The sequence below is a fragment of the Vidua chalybeata genome, chromosome Z (assembly GCF_026979565.1).
Source record: "Vidua chalybeata isolate OUT-0048 chromosome Z, bVidCha1 merged haplotype, whole genome shotgun sequence".
Lineage (NCBI taxonomy): Eukaryota > Metazoa > Chordata > Aves > Passeriformes > Viduidae > Vidua > Vidua chalybeata.
Genome location: NC_071570.1, coordinates 53064920 through 53091858, shown reverse-complemented (window position 1 = coordinate 53091858; position 26939 = coordinate 53064920). Strand labels below are relative to the sequence as shown.

The window sequence follows — 26939 nt, the reverse complement described above, 5'->3', positions numbered from 1 at the left end:
TCTGCCATTTCTTTTAAATACAAGTGGTCCAGAGGCTGGATGAATCAGGAGCCAGATGCCACCAGGGCAGGTTAAGGCATCAGGGTGTTTACTTGACTGATCAGGGATTTGGCCAGATCTGCCAGGTTCTGTCTGGAGCCTGGTCAGGAGCACAAACAGGAGCTTCCTGATCCAAACACTGTTATAAGCACACAGAGAAAACAAGTAGACTCTGCTCTTTCACCTCTTTGATCACTGGCCACTGACTGGGTTCAGAACAGGTCTTTTTTTAAACTTTTTTCCCCCTCCGTTCCCAAAGGAGGGTCTAGCCATGTACTCCTCTGCTCTAAGGGCAAGCATCCAAGGCATAGTGATTCACTGATTTCCAGTAATGATCTGCCATCTCCTGAGCCAGTGGGAAGTTTTCAAGGTTGCGGTCTCACCCAGGCTGGAGACATCTCCCATTTGAAGAATACTGGAAGAAGTGGGCTTAGAAAGATTTACACTGGTAAAAGTCCAAAAACAAATGTGGGCTGTAAGTGCCATGAGGGCAAAAAGTTTTGTGTTACAGTGATATGAGGAAATCATACTAGGCTGAGGTAACATTTTAAGAAGAGAAAATGCAGCTCATGAAGAAGTAGTTTCAGTTAGAGGAAGAGTCACACCAGAGTGCTGAAGGTTCCCATATTTGAGAGATTTAATGCTGTATCAGGCAAACCTGATAGGCAAAAGTTAATATGCAAACATTGTTGATTTGGCAAGGGAAGTGGCTCAATTGTATAACTTCTTCAATTCCAGGTCAAAAAATTTACATTATATTAAGACTTCGACATCCAGAGCAGGCAACATTGTAGTAATTAAATCAAAGTAATGGTTGTTGTGTTTTCCAACTCATCCTGCTTAGCTCAAGAAGTCCTGTGGCCAATGCCTGACTTGGTTGCCTTGGTTTGTCTAGCATGAATTAACCTCATCCTACACCAGGCAGATGCAGAATATCACACTCCCTTTGTGTATGTGTGTATACACATTTACTTCAGATGGCAAAGTGAATTGTGGAGCTCTACTTCTCAAGTTCCTCAGGTGGTAGGGGGATGCAGCTTTTTCCAGGTGGAGGGTTTCTCTTCTCATGTGTCCAGCAAAATTGATGTGGACTACCAGAGCCTGAATCTCATATCCAAGCACTGGATGGCAATGAGGGATTCCCAGTTTTTCAAGTCATGGAGGTTTTGCCTTTTCAAAGATGTTAATTAAGTTTGCAGCTCTTGAATTTCAACTGCACTCTGTAAACAACAATCTGTTCAAAATCATAAGATGTGCCCTGCCAGCTTTCCTCTTTGAAAGTGAGCTGTTCAAAAAATGATGAGCACTACAAAAAGACTAAACTAAGAGGTATTAAATTACTCAACTCTGAAAAACATTTCAGCCTGCAACAGACCTGAAATCAAGCAGATTTTTTTACCATCAGCACTGGCTGTGTGTGGAAAATAAACTGAAGATTATTCAGTGATTTCCCCTCCCCTACAGCAGACAAAGGGTACTGTTCACAGCTGTGGCATGTAGGTTTCGGCTCCAGTTTCATAGGCATTCTGGCTTACACACAGGTTGCTAGTGCTTGGCAGTTGGTTCAGGTAATAGAAAGTTTGTCAAGAGTTGAGGTACTGGACTAGGATCCAGTTATGTTGGTTTAAAAGACTTATATGTCTTTCAGGGACACTCTTTGCCCTTGCAAGTTCATTTTCCAAGGTTGTTCTGACCCTGGGTCAGCTAACAGGTACCCTGTTGCCCCTAGAAGAAATGGGAATGAGAGTCCCATGGAACAGAATATTTTTGCCAGTGAACTTTTGCAGAAGTCACTGTACTTCCAGGAGGGTGAACCTAACATGTAAAGTTTCAGTTTCTGGTTTTGCTGTGTGGTCAAAAGATACCTGAAGGCAAAATCCAAAGGTACAGAGAGAATGTAGAGATCAGTTTCTTCCCTTCAGACAAGCACAGTTATCCCTAAACTTGGTATTTAATTCTCTGTTCAGTAAATATCAGGGGTTTGTTGCAGTGTTCTGCTTGTGACTCTGCCATTTTAATAGCATCTGTAACACCTCAGGATGTTCAGCTCTGAGAGACCTGATACTAATTACTGTCTTATTTGTGGGTTTTATATCAATTTGATTTATGGTGTCAGTCAAGCAGTAGCAAAACAATCAGTTAAAGTTGAACCATCCCCCACTCCACGTATGCATCCGTCACCTTTTCCCTTCAAGTGTTTACTGTGATTAGGTCTTTCCTGTTTTTCTCTTAAGTTCTGAATACGTGTATACTTTCCTTGTTAGTCCTAATGGATGTTCTTTTTTCCACTGACATGCCAGTGTGTATACTGCGGACATAATTTTTATTACACTTCTGTTTTCACTGCAGAAATTGCATGAGTATTTCTCAGGTACAACCCCAAATGCATAGTTAGCACAGCCAAAGAAACTGGTCCATAAATCTGCAGCTGTTCTCCCTGTTTATAATGCTGTTACCTTCCTACCCTGGAAAACAAAACACTGCTAAGCCAAATGTAGATATCTCTAGAACTCTGTGTCTGCTAGAGTTAATTAGCTGGATAGAGAAGGCTGTTTTCTTCAGGCATAGTTCTGCTGACTTAGGATTTGTGTGTTCAAACCAGTGTGATTCTGCATCAGCATCTGCATTCACTCTGTTAATGCCCCACAGGACCATACTCTGGGTTTCTCCTGGGGTTGAGGAAAGGCATCTCGGGTCAGAACAGCCTCTGCTTTTAAGTGAAGAGGAAAATGATAGGCCAAGTTTGTGGGTTTCAACATCACAGTGTGGGAAACAGAAGAAACAGAGGAAATCCTTCATCTGAGAAAGTACATTCAGCACCTTCAGAGCACAAAACAGAGACCTGTATCCAAGTACAATGTTTGCTGGGTAGTGAGTACTAAATGTAAATGCACATGTACACATTCCACAGTTCCAAACCTCACCTTCTGTCTCTTCACCTCTTAGATTTCCCTGCTTAACTCCCCTTACTGTCACCTAAAATACAGTATTCTGTCCTACCTAACAGCTCCTGTGGTCCATATCCCTGCATCTCTTCAGGAGGATTCATGTGCTGTTTCTGCCTCTTGTTTTCTCAGAAGCTTCACTGGCTGCCTTGTCCACACTCGTGTAGTGCCCAGTTAGGTCAAAATCCCACCAAACACACAGAGCAGGCTTCTTTTATCAGTCTGGTACATCTCCTTCCCCTGCAGTATTGTAAGGTTCTGGTCTGAACTTTGTAGGTCTTGGTAGCAAAAGAGTCTAAAAGAGAAGGCCTGTAAGTAGCCTTATAATATATTTTTCCCCCATCATTCAGGAGTTTCAAGACCCAACTGGAAGAAGCCATGATCATACTGGCCTGACCACAGCTGGCTCTGCTTTGAGCAGGAGGTTGGGCTAGAGGCCTCCCAAAGTTATTTCCAGCCTTTATTATTCTAGAAGCCTGTATTCTTACTAACTGAGGAATCTGGGTCACCCAAATGACAGCAAAATGCTGTCCAAAATACAGCATCCTTTTAGCTGTTTGTGTTTCCTTCCTCTTCAAAGCAGGGCAGCACTGTTAACATGAGAAGGAAAGTCACTTAGCTCCTAGCTTATACAAACAGCCCCCCCTGAAAATCCTCTTGTACTCTTGGATGTTTATAGCAGCCATGCATTAGAGAAAGCTGCAGGACAGACAAGCAGCAAGGCAGGTTTGGCCTTCTGAGTGACAAAATTTCCCATCTGTTTTTGTGGTATTTGGGAAAATAGGACTCTAATACAATCACTGAAACAAAACTCTTGTCCATGCCACAGCAGCCCAAGATCCTCTAACCCAGGTTTCTTCTTATAGAAACAGTTTAGCAAATCTCAATCATCAAGTAGCTGCCTGGGCCAATGGAGCAGAAATACTAACAATCTGTTTTATCTTCTGCCTTATCTGAATCTGCATTTTCTTTCTTAATTTTCTTCCCTAAAACACTTCAGATATTGTAGTTGTTTATAAAACTGGCCATCTTTCAAAGGCCAGCCCAAAATCTGCTACGAAGTCTGCTAAGGAACAAGGGAATTACAGGGTTTCCTTGCCAGGTGTCAAATGACAAGGCATATCCTTTTTAATCTGGGCTAGAAGAAAAGGACATTCTTTGATATTTAACAGGTTTACACGGGAAGAATGTAAGGCCTTTGTATATATATGTATGTGTACATGTGCACTCTGAATGAATTTATTACTGTTTAAGCCACTATACAACACGTTGCTCAAAACAGATGCTAGTGCATTTATTTTTCAGATCAAATTTCCATTACTCTTTTGTGTGTTGCTATCAAAAAATCAGGCACTTCTCCTTACCATTGAGCAATTCTGATTATATGAAACTCACTAAAAAAGTAAACCATGCAAAGCAACCTTCAATTTGCATGATTTAAATTTTTGCATTGCTGGACCATATGTAAAAGGACAGCCCAAATAAGTGGTGACGACTCCATGTCCAAATTTTTCAAAGAGACCTGTGGTACTGAAGTGGTTTACTAAGGAATATATACAACAGTTCACACAGAAACTCTGACCCTGAGTATTTACATTGCCTCAGCAGAGGTGCCTCAACCCTTAGGCCTAGAGAGCACAAATTAGAGTGATATAAATTTAGCAACAATGTAAGACACAACCTCCTGTGGATACTGATGCCTGGTAAATGACCCCTGAGCTTTGTAACAGGTATATTCTAGTGAAAGGTCTGTATTTTTCCTGCAATTTTTCTGCATTCTGTGTAGAGCCTGGGTGACTCTCAGTCTACCTGTGCTGATTTCAGTGAGGAAAAACCAATTGCTTCAATATGACAAGTTTTGTGCATTCTTCAGTGTCACACTGAAGTTCTCTAATAGCTTAATCCATGTTTCTAAATCCTGGTGGCTCTATCTCCATCTTTATCATCTTCAGCAAGTTGTTGTCAGTATCACTTCTGGGAAAGTGAAGAGGGGATTCAGAAAAACACACTGAGAAGAAAAATCAGAACAACTAGATATCTTGTCAAAGCAGAGTAATGTAATGTCTCATCTGCCCAACTCATTTTAATGGTGAGGGTAGGCTGGCACAAAACAACTGAGGAAGTGAACCAGGAGGTGTAAAACCAAAAGAGAAAGCAGTCAGAAAGTAAGGAAATATAGATCGAATCAGTTGCTATCTGTGCATGTCCAAGTGCACATGTGCATTTGTTAGAAGCAAACTTTCTCTGCAAGACCAAACAATTAATGACCTTCTCCAATCTGAGCTGGTGTACAAAAAATTAGTGACTTTTGATGACCCCAAATTACAGGGAGTTTACTTGCTTATAACCATGCATCAAGTGAATTGCCTCATATACTCAGTTTTCATTGTCATAAACTACTAACTAATGTCCAGTTTATTTGAAAAAAAAAAAAGGGCTTCTTTCTTCTCTCTGTATTTCATTGTTGCCAACTTCTACACACTCCCATTTTTCAGTTTCTTTCCACGTAAAATAGCAAGCAAAATGTACTAGTTTACAGAATATGCATCCTGAAAATATCAATCCTGAATATGCTTAGTGACTCACTGGGAAAGAAGTGAAATATACCAGTAAACCCTGATTTACCCAGCCACACAATATATTTTCACCAGGCAGCACAGCAGAATATTTCAAATGTCTTTATCAGCAAGGTGCAAATGTATGTGAATCTACAAATCATTCCAAGGGATAGAGAAGGAAAAGGAGGTGCCTAGCTGGGGACTTCTAAGTTCTTTAATTTAGCAGGAGTGTGGCAAATGCCGGACCTGAGTGATGAATTTTTCACTTCACTAGGCATTTAAAAAAATCAAGATAGAAAAGTCAAGAGGATATTTTGAAAAATTTCTTCCTGAATTACAACATGAGGGGGAATAGTCATCCTGGATCAAACTGTTCCATTGCAGCAGAACAAAATACTTAGTTACAATTTTTTTTTATCTATTATGTTTTGTATTATTTTGGAGGAAAGATTAAATGGATTGAAGCATTACTCTCCAACAGTTCATTTTAAAATTATTGCAATTAAGCCAGTTCAATTTAGTGATTGAGGGTATTACCTTTAATGGCAGTTCAACAAATCACCATGAATTTGAGACTGTTAATTATTCACACACTTTAGGAGAGTAAAATCTGTTTTTTTCCATCTGCAGCAACTTGAGCCTCTAATACTTTTCCCTCCCTCTAATACTTTTCCCTCCCTCTAATGAAAAGCATTATCAGTAAATGCCACAAATCTTTCATCATCATACAATTAAAAAGTGGGGGGAAATTTCCCAGGTGGGTGCCTGAAGTTAGACCCCTGTATCTATATTTGAACAGAAGACTTCCATAAGATCTGTCAGATCTGTCAAAGAAGCAACTCCTCCTTCTCTCCTCCCTACATCACCTTCTCCATGCTCTCTGCCTTGTGATTGAACAAGAATTAGTGGAGTCTTGAGCTGATCAAGGCTGGAAAAGAGCAAAAATACTAAAATTGAACCATCAGCATGTGTGTCAGTATCCTTATCCTTCATTTGAAAAATGGTGACAGAAAGGCAGTGGTCACATTCAAGGAAATATGTTTCAACAAACTATGAGCAGCTACAGGTCTTTTGGTAGACAAAGGTAGTTTTAGGTACTCCAAATACATGTCCAAATATATTAATCTTGGCTTATTTTATATGTATTTTTTTTTCAAAAATGAGAAAACAAACACAGTTGCACATATAAAAGGAGGAGAATGAGGAGAAAGAGGGAATATTCCTGCATCTGCATAAATCATGTCAATTAAAGGAGGTTTGAGTTAAAGTAATGGAGAATCTAAGCTCTATAAAAGTGTGTTCCAAATCATAATCAATTCATCTTAAGGTGTGAGGTGTCAGCCATTAAGTCTTGACAAGAGAAATGAGAGTCCTGAGTGTTTACTGTCTAGTAGAGTAAGTTTATTTTCTAAACAGTCTATGTATTTTGTTAGCCAAAGTCTCTGGGGACCCCAGTGTTATGCAGTAACAGTTGAAAGCAGAGATAGCTATCCCAAAGGAGAGTGGGAAAAGTATGGGTTCAAGAGAAGCTCCTACGACAACTGGTTGACTGCCAGTTTCCAAAAATTATTTCCAGTTTTATTGTCTGGAGTATGGAAACATTAGAATATATTTATTACTTTAAATACTACTGAATATTCATAGTTATATCCTGTACTGTGATTCTAAAATGAAAGTAAAAATCAGAGATGTTATGAGAATTGGAATGAAGGGATACTGAAGTATATTTTTAGTTAATCTGCATATGCTTTTGCAGATGTGGATAAGATAATCACTGTTTTTCCTGAAAATAAATCTGTTTGTTTTACAAATAATTCATGGGCCCTTCATGTGTTAGGAAATCAGTTGTGAATAGTAAAAGACAAAGTTGTTTCTGATGACGTTTGAAATGCCAGTTAATATCTCAGAAACACTTTCTCATTGAACTAATTTTTACATTTTATTTTTGTGTGTATGTGCATGTCTGTATGTCTTCCACAGACTGGAACAAGAAATACAGAAATTAGAAAGTGAAGAATCACAAATATCTGCCAAAGAACAAATAATTTTGGAGAAACTAAAGGAGACTGAGAAATCCTTTGACAACTTGCAAAAGGTATTTAAAAAAAAAAGACACTTGAGCACAGATTGAAACCAAAGTGTACTCTTAGCTCCATTTGGGAGCAGGTTATAATTCATGCACTTAAGGAAAGAGTGAGGGCAGTTTCAGAGCACCTAGCTTAAACCAAAATGAGCAAGACTAGAAAAGACAGAGTGGCATCAGGTCTATTCTGGTTGGGTGTTTTGGGTTTTTTCTTCCATCCCAGCTTTTTTTGAAAAGTGATTTCAGAGGCTATCTCCCTATTGGCAGGGAAGCCACTTGAGGTTTAAGGGGCCTTTCAGCCCCTCTTAAAGATATCAGCAGGATCCTGAGAGTATTTAAAACTTCCCTGCTCTCATGGCATCCAGAGAAGGTAGCATTTGCCGCAAATGCCACCTCAAAACATTACAGCCTGCAACAAAAAGCAGAGCTCTTAATCTAGTTGCACCACGTCCCCCTCCTCCAGTCTATGATGGCACCTAAATCCAAGGAGCATCAATCACAGATACCCATTAAAATTTCCAAAGAACCATAAAAGCAAGCCTAGCATAAAAATCAAGATGTAAAGCAAATTAAACCTGAAATATTAAAGGTTTAACCAAACATCCTATTTTTTCTCTTTACAGAGTTTCTCCCACCAGGATGGTGGTAAGTGCCTTTTTATTATTGTATAGCTTTGGGTTTAACACAAGTTTTTACTATAGCTTTGTTGCAAAGAGTTGAAGAGTGGGTTTCTTTCCTTCATTGTGTGTTTCTGATTTCTTGCTAGAGCCATTACCTTTTTCTTTGGTATTTCTATAATGCAAGCATAAACGTCACTGTTGTGGTAAAACAGTATTGCATTGGCAGGGTTCCACCACTTCTTATGCTCACACAAAGGGAAAGAACAGCATGAATAACTTAAAGCAGACATCATACAATTTCTGTGCTATTGACCCCTTTCACCACGTGATAGCTCTGCACTACAGACTCCTTCTCACCTCTCTGTGGTCAACCTTCTCCGTTGTATGTGCTCATGCTCTGTTCATAACCAGCTAAATTCTATGAGAACTATTCCTAATACAGAGGAACAACTATTAAAAACAGATTTCACTGATGAACAATATTCTCCATATGATGATTCTTGCAGAAGGAAAACTTCACTTGGTTGGATGAGGATGTAGTAATCCCTAGCTTATTAACTCAGTGTCATACAAAGTGTGAGCTTTAGGTGTCTGAGTGAATAAATAATATGCATGGTTCCCAGGAAGCTGGAGAGACCCTTGTAGTGCCACCCCAGGATCCTTAGGACCCTGGAAGGATGTCATGCTAAGGCATTTGCAGATAAATATGAGCACCAGATACTCATTCTCAGTACATGTCTTTGAAGTGACAAAATAATGAGGTTAAGACTACCTTCTCCAGCTGCTGTAACTGTATTGTGAATGCAGATGAGTAACATGTAAGATGATCCCAACATGAAAACAATGGGGTACAATGGAAGTTACTATGTAGTATTTGAGTTGACTTGGACCTGTCTTTTACAGGTGATTAATATTACTTACTAAAAAGGGCTTATTTTAAGTCAAAGACCTAGTTCAGAAATTTTCATTCTTACTAGCAATATAATCCAAGTGTTTTGTTAAATGCCATTGTTGAAAAAGAAAAAGAAAAAGAAAAAGAAAAAGAAAAAGAAAAAGAAAAAGAAAAAGAAAAAGAAAAAGAAAAAGAAAAAGAAAAAGAAAAAGAAAAAGAAAAAGAAAAAGAAAAAGAAAAAGAAAAAGAAAAAGAAAAAGAAAAAGAAAAAGAAAAATCCCAGATAGTATGTTCCTTTGTAAGAACTTAGTCTTCCTTCTCTCTGAAGGATTTGAATTTGGCTACCACTAAGTGGTAATTGCAAATACTTTGTACTTATGCAGAGTTACACCATGGTCATTAGTAAGTTTCTTAAATAGGAACAGTGCCTGCAGGAATTAGCAACCAAAGTGCTCAGGAGTTTCTATGACTCCTGCAAGGTGCAGCCTACATCTTCATGTGTCTTGTAACAGCAAAGGAACCAAAGGAAGCCCCAGCTAACAATTATGAAGTGGTAGTTTCCTTGAAGGTATGTAGCAACGTGGTATTTCATTAGGTTCAAAAGGGGCCCTCATGCTCTCCAGATTTTGCCTGTTTTCAGTGGATCCCTTCTTGACAGTCTGAGCCAGAATTAAGGACAGCTTGTAATTTCTGAAAGGTAACAAAGAACTACAAAAATATGTCAAAGAGAAGAGAGCAATTCATGCAAGCAAATAGAGCAGGGGGGTTACATCTAAGTGAACTAGTCCCTCTCCTCTCCTCTCCTCTCCTCTCCTCTCCTCTCCTCTCCTCTCCTCTCCTCTCCTCTCCTCTCCTCTCCTCTCCTCTCCTCTCCTCTCCTCTCCTCTCCTCTCCTCTCCTCTCCTCTCCTCTCCTCTCCTCTCCTCTCCTCTCCAGCCACTGGCTAACCCAGGAAGGTTGTGTAAAACACAGACACAACCCGTCTGACCAATTTCTTCAGTTGCTGTCACTTCATGAATGACTCCCAAGTCCATACATATCATGTTTGTTTGTTCTTTGTCTCTTTTTTTGTAAATGCAGTGACAGTACAAACATTTCTTTAATCTCACCATTGTGTTCCTGTGTATAATTTTGTGGTGACAGATATTTTGAGTGTGCAGGAAGCACTACAAGAAGATGTTCAGATCCCAGAGAGGTCCAAGCAAAGGCTATAAGGGAAGGGGAGAAGTGGTGGTGAGCATCAGTGACTAATCAGATGATGCTGTTTGTCCTTCACAGTTTTCATAGAAAAAAAAAAACCAAAAAAAAAAACCAAAAAAACCTGTGTTTGGCAGTGAGGATCTCTGAGCTTGAAATCATCCAGGCACAATTAACACAAATTCTACATTTTTCAGGGTACAAACACACTGCCTTCATAAATCACTGTGTAAAAGAAAGTAGAGCAGAAATGCTGAGACTGGGAGCTGTGGCCCTGTCACCTTCACTTGTGACTGCCAGCTCTGTGGTGGCTTGCAGCTGACAAGCTCTCCATTAAACAAGCTCTGAGATGATGCTAGGCATTACATTATTTGTTGGTGCTCAGGTCTGCAGTCAAAACCAAGCATGCTGCAATGCTATGCTGCATGCACGTCATGAACAAATGGAAAGGAGAGAGCTCCTGCTCCATGTGTGTATATTTATTTCTCAATGTATATATAAAATAAAAGGCACATGAAGATCTGATATAACCCCCTTATCCGCCGAATTTCCCTCAGAAGTAAGTGCATCCTCTGCAATATTTGGCGGTTTGTACGCAAACTAATTGCTACTACTTCAGCCAACATACAGAAGACATAATTACAGTAATTGGACAGTTTGCACAAACCTCTGTTTGAATTTTGTATGTATTAGCATATATTTGGCCAAGAAGTGGTCTAGGAAATCTGACCTGAATTATTTCTTTTATTTATTTATTTTACCCAGAATATTGTTTAGAAACTCTTCTGGCTTTCTGTCCTCTGATCTTGACAAACTGTTCCCCCCAATAGCAAAACAGACAAGTGTGCCCTCAGAGAAGTCAAGTATAGCTCTTTGAAGAATTCTTTCCACATGTTCTGTAAAAATCATCAGCAATTGATTTTCATTTGTAGGTTTTTGATGACTTTTAAATTCAGCCTCCATCTAGAGCTGCCACAATTACAGCACCTCTGTCTACCTGAGTAAAAATCATTTATTGCCACCCTTGGAGTGTGACATGAGTCACACTCATGGATAGCTTCCTATCCATCCTACACGTGAGCCTTGGCCAGGAGAATAGTGTGGGAAACTGTGCCAAAGGCTTTGCTGAAGTCTAAATAAACATAATCCACTGCTGTCCCAATGTCAATAGAAGATGTTATTATGTTCAAGAAGGTGATTAATTTAGTCTGTCATTATTTGTCCTCAGTAAATCCATTATGGCTTTTCCCAATCATCTGCTTTGTTTAGTTTGTAATGGTTTCTAGGAGGACTCATTCTGTCACTTGCCATGGGGACAAAGTAAGACCATTGTGCCTCCAGTTTCCTGGGTCCTCTTTTGGTCCATTCTTGTGGTATGACATTTTTGCCTCTTTTAGTCATCAGGGACATCCACTGAACTGCGTACATTTCAAATATTATAGGCAGTCTCCTTACGAAAATGTCAGGCATTTTCTTAACACTCCAGGGTGTGGATGTATGTATTTATGGACAAAAAAGGAGAAATCTGCCTTGCTACAATTGTTAGTGACTAGCTTCCCTGCACTACTTAAGCAGTGGTCTTGTGTCTTTCCTTCTGCTTACTGCTCACAAATACTGAAGAACCCTTTCTTCTTGACATGTTTTGCCAACTTTAGTCCTAGCTGATCCTTAACCTTCCTGACTGCATCTCTGCATGCCTCTAGCAAGTTGCTTGTAATGCCCAGGGGCTAACTGGCTGCCTTTCCAGTTTGTTGCCTTTTCTGCTTTTAATTACATATAACAGTTCATAGTTAAGCAAGGGAAGTCTTTTGTTTAGATTTCTTCCTTTGTCTTGTAAAGAATAGACCATTCTTGTGATTTCAGCAGGCACTTTCAAACTCCCAGCACTCACAAACTCCTTTGATTTTCTTAGATGCTTCCAATGTAATCCCTCACAGCTATGCTCTTGGCATATTGAAGTTGTCTCTTCCAAAGTTTAAGGTCTTCATCCTACTACTGTCTTCAATGTTCTAAGCAGGACCTTAAACTCCACAATGTTTGCTCATTGTATCCAAGGTGTCATTGGTTACCAATGTAAATCAAATAAATCTTCCTGGCTTGCAAGCAGTGAATCTAGCAGTGTGCTGCTCCTAGTCAGCATGTCCAGCATCTCTCAGAACAAGGAGTTCCTAAGACATTACGCAAACCTGATGGATGGCATGTGCAGTTTTAATTTTTTTTCCAACAAATGTGGGGGTAATTGAAGCCACCCATGAAGACTGGGCTCAGTTGGCCCAAGACTTCACTGGGCAGCCACAGTAAGGTTTTGTTGGCTTCATCATCTTGACAGGGAGGTCAGTGCATAACACTCTCCTTAGTGATGAGCCCTCTAATCATGATCCTAAGGCATTAGTGAAATTGAACTGGCATGATCTCCACAGCTCTCCTCTATACACACAAGTATGTGTAACATAAAGTGCAACTCCACCTCCTCTTATTCCTTTCTTATCTTTCTGAAAATATTTGTAGCCATCCATTGTGGTCTCCTCATCATGAGAGTTTTCCCACCAAGTTTCTGTGATTCTTCTGGCAGCTCACTCTCTCTCACACACAAGGCTCTAGTTCCTCCTGCTTGTTGCCCACATTACATATATTGGTATACATGCACTTGAGATGGCTGTCCTTAGGCATCTTGCCTTCAGAAAGGGTTGGGCAGCATTTCTTACTGCTCTGATAGATGCACTCCCCAATAATGTTGTTTATAGATGTACAAGTGTCAGCTGTGGACCCTAACCACCGAGCTTGTTTAAGGCATGATTCAGTAAGTCAGAGCCAGACTATTCAGCTTCCAGCAAAAGCCTCCATTGATGTTCTTACAAACATGGTGGGAGGGCCAAAACCACTGCTCTTCCTGATGCAGTCCCATGCAGCCGCAGAGAGCTTTGTAGGTGGAAGAGCCCTGCCCTGGGAGTCAGTATTTGCAGAAGACGTATCACTAATTTTAGTGGTATGGACTTCTTAAAGAGAATCCATCCCTTGGAAAATGAATCCATCTGACATTTGATCACAAGCCCCCATGTGGAAGCTATTCAGAGCAGCTCCAAAGGTTTAGCTTTGTGCAAGCACCCTTGAAGAATAACCATGCCCCATATGTTTTGCTAAGCTCTTATCTGTTAATCCAGAAGAGTGCCATACTCCTAAAATTCATTTTGCTGCAAGTAGTAAAAAAGACACAGAACTAGTTTTATGTCATCCTTAGATATTAATAACTTATCAAAGACTGAAATGAAGATATAGAGGGCAGTCTGTTTAAATGCTATTTATGTTCTGTCTTCTCACGTGAACAAAATGCTAATTTGTGTCTCATCCATTCCTTGTAAATTAGCCTCTTATATCCTTCTAAAGGTGCTAAATGAAAGAGACCTTGTTGCCAGTGAGATAAAGGGAAATGAGCATATTTGCTTTGTTTGGAGGCTGGGTGGGGAAGGCAGCAACACGAGACAGGAGCTGGCAGAATCAACCAACCCCAACTTGTAGTCAAATACCCTATTTCTGACATGTGGCACCACCACTAGCTTCAGAAGGAACTACATGAGAATTGTACTGCCCTCCCAGCTTTCCCTGCTCACGACAAGGACAGATTGAAGCCCTGAAGCTAATTTTTTAAATATTTTATTATAATTAACATACAGAGAAGTTTCTAAACTAATTCAATACTAGCAGCATCTATCACTTAGCCTAGTACTGTCTCCTAAAGCAGGAGGCAAGGAAAAAAAAAACCCAACAGCTTACTAAGGTCCTCAGACATCTACCACGTCAAAGTGAGAGTTCCACCATCAAGCTGTACAACTGATTTTCCCTACTGCTAGATGTCAATGATGCTCAATTCCCCCCATAAGCACAGGGGTAAAAATAAATATTTGCAAATAATTTTACCTCCTACAGTGTCCTTGCATGAGAACTGTACCCTAGCCATGCCTGTTGATCCTCATAAACTGCAAAAGAAGTAAGGATGATTAGTTAAGCAGTTCAAGTCTGCATTGATTATGACATGAAACACATGTGATACATCTGTCACTCAGTCACTGGATAAGTGTGTACTGAAACTACTGTTCCAAGAGGACACTCTGTGGGATGAATAATTACTAAGTTTGTGCTATTTCCAGAACACAAAGTGCCTTCTTTTCCTGGACCAGAAACACAGTCCCCACTTCTTTGTTCTGAGAAATTGCTTCAGTTTTCAATAACGGTGTACTCATTTGCTGGTGATATTTCCTAGAACAACAGCACCAAGCATTGAACCAATTTCTCATTAGAGGCAAGTGACCCTGCAAAAGAAGGCAGCTGTTGCTGGCCAGTGCTCAGTCAGCTGTGTGTCTTAAACAATTATTTTTCCTAGGTTCCACTGCTAAAAATACAAAACTTTGAGATACAGTATGCATTGAAATTATAAAAGTCCATTTGCCAAGTCTGCCATTTGTCCCCTGAAATATGAAATAAAATACCATTTGCCTGGATAGGCTTGGGGATTTCTTCCAATTCATCTGATACAAACTAAACTCATTTATATACTAAATTTGTGGGGGTTTTAAATGAATTTGCACTGTGCCCCTCTGCCTTACTTTTCTGACACCAGAAGGGAGGAAAGAGGACTCCTTACCTGAGTCACCTATAGTGGTCTGCAGAGCGATGGAGTTTCATCCTGGGGCCTTATTTTTCTGCGTCCAGTATCAATCGTGGCCACCACTGACTGTTACGGGAGTAAAACAATTTCACTAATATCAGGCCCAGTTTTCCTGCCAAAAAAGCTTTGGGATTAGAGGTGGCATATGATGTCCTTCCTGAGGACGCTCCCAGGCATGGGTATTTTTTCTGGGAAGCATGTTAGCTCATAGGGAATGTGATGAAAATATCTCCCTTAAGCAGATGCAGTCAAACAGGTTACAGCAGAACATTTCATTTTCTCTCTCATTTCACCAGTTCCCTTTTATGGTCTGCACTGGTCAACCTCTCTCACCTGCTTGCTGGTCAAGATCTCCCACCTTGAAGCAGGGAGAGGCTTCAAGGAAGGGAGATTTTGCCTCCTACCCTGATACATGGAATAGGCACTACCAAGGGCTTGACAAATTTTACACTGAACTGGCAAAATACCCTTGGAGGAAAAAGAATTGTCTTTTTCACACCAAATAGGATTTTATATTTAAACATAAATTTAACCATTTAACAGAGCTGAAAACATTTCCAGTTGATAGGAAAGAATGTGATTTTAAATTTTTTTCCTTTTTTTGTTTTGGTCTGATGCCTGAACCTTAAGTCAGTTATTTGCACATCTCTCCTCTGAGCTCTCCTCTTAGCTCAGCCACTGAATTCAAGCAGAACAAAAAATGCTAGTTATATTTAACCCAGCCACAAAGTATCTCCAAAGAAATACTTTTAAATTTATTAATATATCTTTTAAAGTACACATTTAGCTTATGATAAGCAGCCATAATCTCACATGTAAAACAAGTCAATCATTTAAGATAGCTTTCTACTAATTCAATATTTATTAATGAATGATGGTATTGCAGCACTGGCAGGAACATAATAATTACTGAAGACAAAAACAGGTATCCTATCAATATCTATATGAGATTTCATAATTAGGTACATTTCAGCTTTAAGAACAAAAAACCAAATTCTGAATCAGTAATATTGGAAACAACTAGTTTACCCTATTCAGTCAACACTAGCATTTTTAGGCTTTTATATTTCTATTTGAAATGTCATGTATTCTAGGTATCGCATTGGGTTTGGTCCTTACCTTTCCCACCCCACTCCCCATTTTAAAGCTCACTGACTTGATAAATCCAGAACCTCCTGACGCATAATTTTATGTGTTCATCTGACATAAGGTTTGAGTCATCTGGACCAATTCCCTCCTGCCTCAGCTAGTCTATTGAACACCAATCACAGGACAGTGACTTTGCACTTTGTTTGCTTTGATCCAATTATCTAGTACAAAGCTCCAGTGACTATTGTCAGGGCTGACAACACTCTGCTGTCTAAGCAATGAAGGCCCTGGGGCTCGTAGTACAAATCTAACTGTTTCCTGTTCTCTGACACCAGATGCAGTAAATTACATTTACTCCCAGATCCCTGAACTCCCAACCCTCTATTCACGAACAGCAGTGCCAGTTCCTGGGTGGGACGGATCAAGCAGAGTAGCTGGTAAGTCTCAAGGAACAAAGTATTATAATACCAGTCCAATAGCCATGAACTCTTTTTGTTATATTACTTCAATGAGTCTGGTGTCCCGATATCATTTAAATGCCAGGAAATACTGATTGGTATATATTCTTGTAAATAAGTCAAGGCTTTTTGAACTGCAGTGAGTACTCTATGAACAAGGTAGCTGAGCTATATACAAGTACGATAGGAAATGCCTTTTTTTTTTTTTTTTTTTTTTTTTTTGAAACATGGAAACATTTAGTTCTCTCCATCTCTGCTGGTACAAATGCATAGTATTTAGGCCAAGATTTTGTGTCCTTTCTTGTACCTATGCAACTCCAGACAGGCACTCACAAGACCACATGCATTCTTCAAATATTTATGTCATTTATACTTCTTTGTATGCCATTATTTCTTCTTGGGAAAAGATGGGCTTGTTTTGTGCTTGAAGTCATACAGAGAATGTTCTAACACTTATTTTTCAGATTATGTGTGTGTCTTAAATGTAACAACAAGACTATTAGAAGCTGTACATTTTTATTGTTTTCAAAATTCTTGTTTTCTAAACAATGTACTCCCTACGTCAAGAATGAATTGCTGGTGGCTACCTAAGAGGTGTCCCAAGGAAAGGGATAAAAGGTGGCTTACTTGAGAAATGGATTAACCAGCATAGCAAAGCAATGTCTGCAGCTAAGGCACTGTGCACAGCTATGAAATGTGTAATTTTTTCCGTAAGTTCTGTTGCAAGCCATTCCAAAATCTTTCCTTCCACCAGTGCTTACCCTGATATGTCTTTAAAGCAAGCTTTTCTGTGAGTTTTGTGCCATTTTGTCGACAACAAGAAAGTAATAATTTCTTTCATATTTTGGATGACTCAGAAGCATTGTTAATGTAGTCCCTGATAAATGTATTGTGTGTGTGCAATAGGTGTTCTTAAAGGTCACGTGTAACCATCCATCTTAAAACAGGCTCAAAGTGTAAGTAGATTTTTTTTTTAAGAAAAGTCTCTGAATCCACAAAACAGGCAGAATCTAGATCCTTCTTTTGGCACCTTAGTATCTTGTCCTGAAGTGCTGCATCATGTTTCACTGTTATTAAAGCTTCTGCAGAAACTTGTACTTGTGAATACTGGCTGTCATCTTCAATTACTGCTTTCAGTTCCAACTCTATTGTCACATAGTTTTATATTCTATTAGTAGATCACATTTTGCAGTAAATATGCTTTGGTTAAATACATTTTAGCATCAATGTTAGTTCATTTTGCAACTACTTTGACAAGCTGGGCTGCTAGGTTTTCTCACAGAGAACAAACATTAGGCACATAGGCAGATAAGCAAGGTTCTGTTATTCACTTCTATCATATTTTTATGCATTTACTTAGCCAAGTAGCTTTAATGTGATTCCTGGGTTGGTCATAAACTACATGTTATGGCAATATCTAAAAACACTGCAGTAAAATTGCGGTAGGAGATGTGAAAATAAAATGTTGACAGAGTCAAAAGCTTAATCAAATTAACCAGAGTTGAAATACAAAAGGATCACTCCTGTTAACTTTCTAGGACAGCATCCTCGAAGAAGTGCTATAACTTGTTGCCTGAAGTTTCCCTAATATATAAGGCATTGTTACATGACACTACTCCATACCATAGATAAAAATATGTATCTTGCAACTCTTCTTAAATATAGAACCATGGGATTTTAGATTTGGGTTGGAAGGAACTTTAAAGATAATCTAATTCCAAGTGCCCTGCCATGGGCAGGGATGCCATTCACTAGATCAGGTTGCTTAGGGCACCATCCAGGCCTGGCCTTCAAAAACTTGCAGGGATGGGGCATCCACATCTTCTCTGGGCAACCTGTTCCATGCCTCACCACCCTCTGAGTATTTAAATCTGCCCTCTTTCACTTTAAGACCATTGCCCTTTGTCCTGTCTCTATCTGCCCTTATAAAGTCCCTCTCCCTCATTTTTATAAGCCTCTTAGTAGTACTGGAAGGCTGCAATAAGGTCTCCACAAAGTTTTCTGTTCTCCAGGCTGGACAATTCTCTCTCAGTCTGTCTTCATGAGAGAGGTGCTTCATCCCTCTGATGATCTTCATGGCTCTCCTCTGAATCTACTCCAAAAATGTTCATGTCTGCTTGTGCTGAGAACTGCAGACCTGGATGCAGTACTCCGGGTGGACAGAGTAAGGACAGGGTAGAGGGGGATAATCTCCTCCCTCAAGCTGCTGGCCACACTTCTTTTGGTGCAGCCCAGGATACAATTGGCTCTCTGGGCTGCAAGTGCACACTGTTGCCTCATATCCAACTTTTCATCCCTGAGAACCCCCAAGTCCTTCTCCTCAAGGCTGCTCTCAATGACTCCTTCTCCCAATCTGTCCTCACATTTGGAATTGCCTCGATCCAGGTGCAGCTCTTTGCACTTGCACTTGCTGGACTTCTTCTCATGGGCCCACTTCTCTGGTTTGTCCAGGTCCCCCTGGATGGCATCCCTTCCTTCTTTTGTGCCAGCTGCACTGCTCAGCTTTGTGCCATCTGCAGATTTGCTGAGGGTGCCCTGGATCTCACTGCCCATGTAATTTATAAAGATACTGAAGAGCACCAGTCCCAAGAGAGAGCCCTGAGGAAAACCAGTCATACCTGGCCTTCACCTGGACACAGAGCCATTGACCACAACTCTCTGGTTTCAGCGAGCCAGCCAATTCCTTATCTAACAAATAGTCCATCAATTGAATCTATGTCTCTCCAATTTGGAGACAAGGATGTCATGGGGGACCATATCAAAGGCCTTACAGAAGTCTGGATAGATGACATCTGTTGGTCTTCCCTTAGTGACCATTGCCATTATTCCATCACAGAAGACCCCCAGATTAGTCAAGCATGATTTTCCATTGGTAAAGTCATGATAGCTGCCTCAGAAAACCTCCTTATCTTTTATGTGCCTTAGCATATTGTCTAGGACCATCTGCTCCATGATCTTCCTAGGCACAAAGGTGAAGCTCACTGGTCTGTAGTTTCCCAGTTCTTCTTTCTCCCCTTTTAAAAAATGTGGGCAGCGTTCCCCTTTTCCTAGTCACTGGGGACTTCACTTGACTGCTATGACTTTTCAAATGTGATGGAGAGTAGCTTGGCAACAACATAAAATTAAAGAATCATTGACTAGTTTGGGTTGGAAGGGAACTTAAAGATCATTTCATTCCGTCAACCCATCTGCTAGGGGCAGGGATACGTTCCCCTAGACCAGGTTGCTCAGACCTCCATCCAGCCTGGCCTTGAATATCAGCTAGTTCCCTTGGAACTCTGGGATGCATGTCATCCAGTCCCATGGACTTGTGGCTATTCAGCTTCATCAAGGGATCCCAAACATGTTCTTCACTTGCAGTGGGAGGATATTCACTTCCCTCACACCCACCCAGAGGATCAGGTACTTCAGAGAATTGGGAAGCCTAAGTCCAGTGAAGACCAAGGCAAAAGAACTCATTGAGTACCTCAGCCTCCTCTATATCAGTTATCACCAGTTTTCCCTTCTTGTTCCTTGGCCTTTTTTTCCTAACCTGTGTACTTACGGAATTCTTTCTTGTTGCTCTTCATGTTCCTTGCCAAGTCCTATTGCAGCTTAACCTTGGTTTTCCTGACCCCTGACCCCATATTGCTAGTCTCCCCAGGTCACTGTCCCTGCTTCCACTGGGATGTTGCTTTTGTACTCCTTGATTTGAGGAGGTGACTTTAGCTCAGCCCCGTGCCAGTTTCCGGCCTACCTTGTTTATTTCCTACACACTGGGATGAGAGCTCTTGCATGCTAAGAAAAGTGGTCTCAAAGCCTTGTCAGCTCTGGTCAGCCCCTCAGTCCTTAAGGACAATTTCCCAGAGGGTCTCATTCACCAACTCCTTGAACAGTTGAAAGTTCTCTCTTGTAAAGTTCAGGAGTTTGTCTTTGCTCCTTGTCAGGATCATGCTCCTCAAGGTCACAAACACAAATACAGTTAGGTCCACATGATTTAACGATCACATTTTTGCTATCTGCTTTGGAATTACAAGCCTTCTGTACAAGCCTTCTTTTAATGCAAATACTGACCTAAATTTGTGCATCAGAGCAGGGAGGGCCTGGCAGATTGCATGCTCTTCTGCACTGCAAATACATGGCACTCAACTATTTCACATGAAAATCACCAGTCTGTAATGAAACTCCATGTACCAGATAATATTTTTAATTTTCAAAGAAAAGGAGAAGCACAGGAGCTCTAGGGGAGCTCAAGGTGCTACTTCTCTCTAAGAAGGTGACAGGCAGGTGGTGCCCTCTCTTTTGAGTTGTGGTGCTCAGGACAAATTAGGAACTTCTGCCCATCAGAGATGATTTTCTGAATGTGCTGTTGCTGCCTCATGGTTCAGCTTAGCTTCAGTTCAGCTGACCACTCAGAAACCTGACAGATCTTCACCACAGACAAGCCAAGCCTCTATTTTTACCTTTGTAATGTTGAAAGTTATTGAACAATATTTGTCTGAGCAGACCTGGTGAGGTCAAGTGATGTTCAGAGCCCACTTCCCCAAGTCCTAGGCACAAAGCCACAAAATTCTTCTTCCCTCTCAAGAAACTGCACCTAGAAAGTTCTAGAGTGTTAGTCTTGGTACCTGCAACTCTTTGTTCAATTATCACTATAAACTGGATTAAAGGCTTCAGAGCAGAGGCACTTGGATAAGACATAAAGGGCACTTGCACACCAGTTCCTGGGCTTGGGACAGTCCAGAGCAAGTGATCCATGCTAGCTGCATTCTGCGCTTCAATATGGTGCTGTCTGCCACAGTTTCTCAGAGTAACTGATTTGTATCTTAATTGCTACCAGCCCTGGGGCAATAGTTTGTTCTTCATTTCCAACCTTAATTTCTTGTTTCCAACCATGCCAGCTGCCTTGCAGTCTCCAGCTGCACACCTCAAAGCAGAGCTCAGCTCTCAGCCTTGCAGCTTCCTTCAGGCTGCCCAGGCTGCTGTGGGATGGCCAAGCATAAAAACACCAGCACAGGAGGGATATCAAAACACTGTAAGCCCTACTTTACTGTGGAAATGGGCATCCTGTGACCAGGGTCGTGATAGCTATGGAGACAACTAGTCCACAAACCTCCTGATGCAGTGGTAAAATACAGTCCTTAGGGATAGTCTGCTAGGTTGCAATGGTCAAGGGGAGAATGGTGCTTCTGCAGCCCACTCTAGCCTTCAGTAATGCATCACTCTCAAGAGGCAGAATTGCTCCTTCACCCACCAGCATGTCTGGCTCCGTGCGGGTATTTGTGTGATGATGTACTTTACTTAACCAGAACCTGCTGGGGGTGGCCAAGGTCTGAGCAGATGTACACAGCATGTAGATTAACAGATCCAACCATTTTGCTCACCAAACTGCACTCCTAGGGGACAAAGGAGACCATGTCATGATCAGCATGCACATGCTCACCAACACATTAATTTTCTATCTAGCACTAAAGGCAGTGTAATGATGCATGTCATGACAAATTTCGTATTGATGATTAAATACTTTGCTTTAAGGTTGCAGGAAAAGTAGTTCTACTGTGTGTGAATAAAAAGACTGAGGAAATATATTAAAGTGACAGTAAATTTTTATTTTAATTATTTTTTTTTAAATACAAACATACCAAGCTGCATTGATTCTTGGGTTAAGGATATTCTGTACTCACTTGAAAGTAAATCAGGAAAAAAAAGCAAACATTTCAGTTTGTGGTATTCCCAGGAAAGATAAATCATGTTTATACCATTGAGGCTCATTGATGAAAGTGATCATAGTGAGTTTTGCAAACACTTGTCACTGCCTGTGGTAATTTGTAATTAAGTGTCTGTGGATGTCTGTCCAGGAGCCAAATGTCTTCATATGCATAATAAGGAATGCTTAAACAAATGAACACTTTGGAAAGTCTGAGACGCCTTTGCACATTTTTTCTTTGAAAAGCTGTCTAGTGGTATGTCATCATATCTCAGAATGGATATAGGAGCAGAGTAGACTGCTCATCTATTCCTACTGTGTGGTCTACACTTTTCATCTCATTACTACATCCTTAACTGCTAGAAAACCTTTGCTATTCTAAAGCAACAGCCCTCACACACATTTTTTCCTGTTGTTTCATGACTCTTTGAAAATCAGTTCATTATTACTTTTTTTTTTTTTCAACTTTCACAGTGGTGCTTAATGCTTATTTCACATAAACAAGGGAGCACTTTTGGCTATTGTATACCTTCTCTTAACCTGGAAGCAGAGGACACAGTTGTTGTCTTGGTGTGGAAACTGAGAGAGCTGCCCTGCCACACACCTGTGGGAGAACTTGTCCTATTCCCGTGTGATTTTGTTTTCCCACATGCAGAACAGAGATAAATAATATTTCTTCACCCTTCTAAAAGATTTTGAGTGCTACGAATGGAAGAGTTAATCAAGGACAAGTACTCATAATTAAATGGTCTGGGTGTTGCAGCAAACAAAACTTGTTACCAGCTAACTGGCAGTTTGATGTCAGAAAAGAGAGTAGAGGAGTTCTCTCTGAATTTTGAGGCAAGTTCAGAATGAAAAGTTAGAGGGAAACTTGCATGCTGTCACCTTCCCTTGTCTAAATTACACCTAACCTCTTGGTGCTCCTAGTTGACCAAAGACAGCTCCACGTGACACGAGCTGGAAGAGAAGGTCCTGTTTGCCACAGATACGCCTAGCCTCCACCAACACAAAGCCATAGTGTAACAGTGTCCAAAGCGTTGCACCCCTAACGTAGAACACTTATCCCTTTAGAAGCAGGAGATAGGAAAAAGGGGCACCATAGTTTTCTTTGTCTGTTTGGCAATTAACCATTCACTGGCTTTTTTTGTTGTAACATGCACTTCCTCTCTTGTTTTCATTCAAGCTTTGTGCACCATGGAAATTAATGTGGAGAAAGACAAACAGACAGGAGAGACCAAGATTGTCTCTGCTTCACCTGTTGGCCCAGATGAGGCCCATCAAAGAGGATTCAAAGTCTATGATGATGGTTCCAAGGTAGTCTATGAGGTTCACTCTGGTGGCACAGTGGTAGAAAATGGAGTACATAAATTAAGCTCAAAGGACGTAGATGAACTTATGCAAAAAGCTGGACAATCAAGTGTAAAAGGAGGGTATGAAACAATGACTGTGTCAGACAAAAATGTGGTAGCCGATGGAAACCTTAGCCATATGAAGGAGCAAATGCTCTTCAAGGAGGCAAAGCTAGAAATGGTACACAAATCCAGCAAAGGACATGCTGTGAACCCTCAGCCACAAGACAAACCCTGTGGTGGTGAAACCCCAGAGCCCACTGCAGATCAGCCGGTGACAATGATATTTATGGGCTACCAGAACATCGATGACGAAGAGGAGACAAAGAAAGTGCTGGGCTACGATGAGACCATCAAGGCAGAGCTTGTGCTGATCGACGAAGATGACGAGAAGTCACTGCGGGAGAAGACAGTGACTGATGTTTCCACCATGGATGGGAACGCTGCAGAGCTGGTCTCTGGCAGGCCCCTGTCGGACACGACAGAGCCCTCCTCTCCCGAGGGGAAGGAAGAGAGCCTGCCCTTGGAAGCTGCCCCAGGTACACAAAAGAAAAAGCGCTGTCAATGCTGTATTGTCATGTGAACACCTCCTCTTTCCCTGCTCCAGGCAGCTCCTGCTCCATCACCTACCTAGACCTCACTGTACTTCTAACTGCAATACTGTGAACTGGAAGTGAACGCCGCCATTGCCTTGCAGTTGGGTTGCTTTTCTTTCTAGTTCTTCCGGAAGAGGAACACATGGTTATTTTCCCATCAGGCATACTATTTGGTGTTGGAGAGGGGTTGGGGACTTTTGGATTCTTTTTTTCTTTGTGTTGTTGGTGATGGGGTTTTGCTCTGTTTGTTTTTTTATCCTTAATACTACAGAGTGAGAGATAAATGAGAAATGGAACATATGTTTTCATATTTTTTTGATTTTTATATTTTTTTTAATATATAATGAAAACACTTTTTGTGTTTTTTCTTTAAGTATCTGGCAGGCTTGATCAGATTCCTGGGATTTTGTGGGAGTCTGAATTTCACAGCCACCAGATATGAGAGCCTTAAAAAAATTTTACTTCTCCTTTTTAAGAAAAATCACATTAAGCATTATTTTATGTATTATTTATTTCTTGGGGGAAGGCTCAGATCACTTTACTGTTTTGATTTGCTAAAAAACACACAAGCCTTTCCCAAAAAATTGCATAATTTTGGTTTTAGTAACTTTCCAGTTTAGTTTGCAGTGTCAGAAAAACCCATTAGCCATTTCTGCTTATTGGTGATACCAGAAGTGGACCTTACTTATTCTTTCTAGAAAATGTATGAATGATCATTTTGCCTTATATAAATCTTCCAGATTACAGTATTGTATATGCACTTCATCTCCCCAAAGTACAGTTGAAATTGACGTGAAAAAAAATGCAGCTGTCACACCAACAGAAATGGAGTCACTCGTCAGAGTTACTTTCAGTAACTCTGCCAAAGTTTATACATTAAATTTTCCTGCTGAACTCCAGTAGAAGAGGGATGCTGCTTTCTATTTCCCTAGAATATAAATGAACTTTTATGACAGCCTGACCTTGTTCCTACTGGATTCAGTGGCGAAATTCTCAGTGCTGGGAATGGGGGCAGGGCCAGAGTTTTCTTTTGTAGTTCTTACAGAAGTGTAATTTCTCACAGAGTGTGCCTCCAGTGCACCTACATAGTGATAGGCAATTGGGTCTGATGCTGCCCTGCTTGTCCAGGTAAAACTCCTGTGGAGGCCCACTGGAGTTTTGTCAGAGCAGCTGTTTTGGGAGATCCTGCAGCTGCAAGACTAATATTTTTAAAAACTGCCGCTGGTGGCTTTGGATGCTTCACTTTCTAACATGGGGCACTAAAAGACGCCTGATTTCCAGTGCATTTTTCTTCATCTGACCTCTGAAAATCAGGCCTCCTAAAAACAACTAAAGATGAAAATGTAAAAATGTGAAGGCATGCAAAATCAATAGGTTGTTCTTTTTTTTCTTGTTCCTTGATTCTTCTAAATGAGAAAGCAACTAGCTTTTTCATGGTGAGTTATTATGAACCTGATTCTTGTATCACACTAGTTTGGCTTAAGTTTAACTTCACTCACTGTAGAGGAGTTACTCTGGAATAATAACTACATGAGTGAGATTAAAAATCAGCTTTTATATTTTCTGATAGTGTGAACAAGTACTGAAGATTATTTTGAAGTGTCTTTGAAACTATCAGACTTTAAAAATCAATAACAGCAACTGAAAAAGCAGTAAAAAAAAAAAAAAAGAAAAGAAAAAAAAAAAAAAACAACAAAAGCCTCTTTTTCAGTCCGAGGTGGTTCCTATGATATTTCTCTTCTTTCTTGGATGGTATTTTTACTGCATTAATTGTTAGTCCAGAGCATCTGACTGAACACTGTTCTTGCTCTGTACTCTTTTCTTTCTGTGCCAGTAAAAAAAGACACTTGTTCAGTGGTGGTAATATGAGGCACACTGAAAACCTACATGTACAAAAAAGCAAAAGGTAATTCCCATGTTAGGTCATTCAGCTGTCACTATGGAACTGGTCAATGAAACTTCTCACTACTGCCCAGGTGACTGTCAGACAAAAAAACCCAAAAGAGTAGTAAACAACCAAGAGTAGTAAAAGACAGTCTCACCTCTTTGACACCTGCAGAAATTTTGCTGACCTCCATATCAGCTGGAGTGGCAGAAATGAATAGATTTCCACATGCTCCCTTTGCCTCCCCTGGGGGCTTTTCATTGGGAGAAGGACCAAACTCACCCAGAGAAGTTCTGCACATCATTCTTTGACTCAGGCTTAGGTGCTTAAGTTTTATCACAGAGTGGAAGGGCCACAGAGCCTCATATTGCAACAAAAGGTCTGGTGGCTGCTTGTTAGAAACTAGCAGCCTGTGTGTGGTTTTAGCTGAGTTGTGTGGGATTTAGGGGTTTTTTGGTTGGTGGTGGTGGTGGTGGTTGGGTGGGGTTTTTTTTCCCCTTTCTATCTTTTCCCAGAAATGTTAAGCATTTACAAATCTAAACATTTCTTAAAATAAGACCCTAAGTTTTGATCCCAATATGGCAAGTGAGGCTGTCCCCAGGCATATTTAGGAGCACTGCAACACAAAGGGTGAAGCCCTTTCTGTCTTGCATCTACCTGTGAATGATGTGGGAGCCCAGCACGCTTTGCAGTAGTTCTGTCACTCTGGGGCCTGCTTACCTCACCAGTAATACTCAGAAATGGTTCTCCCAGCCAACTCCTCCTGGCCTGGCCAGTCATCTTGTTGCTCACCATCTTTTCCTCTCTAGGTGTGATGCCACCTTCACAGCCACCCTGGCCTCATGGTGTCTTCACAGTCTAATCTTTTTCCCCCTACCA

General features: G+C 40.7%; 1 protein-coding gene across 1 annotated transcript in view; it reads left to right on the top strand.

The window, feature by feature from the left end:
* Positions 1–24162, top strand: part of LOC128781595 (paralemmin-2-like) — a 124469-nt gene extending 100307 nt beyond the window's left edge. The window contains exons 4-7 of the mRNA XM_053931272.1: positions 7523–7637; positions 8249–8270; positions 16422–16523; positions 23414–24162. Of these exons, the coding sequence (XP_053787247.1) occupies positions 7523–7637; positions 8249–8270; positions 16422–16523; positions 23414–24162 (988 nt within the window). The remainder of the gene's footprint in view (positions 1–7522; positions 7638–8248; positions 8271–16421; positions 16524–23413) is intronic.
* The last annotated feature ends 2777 nt before the right edge of the window (positions 24163–26939 follow it).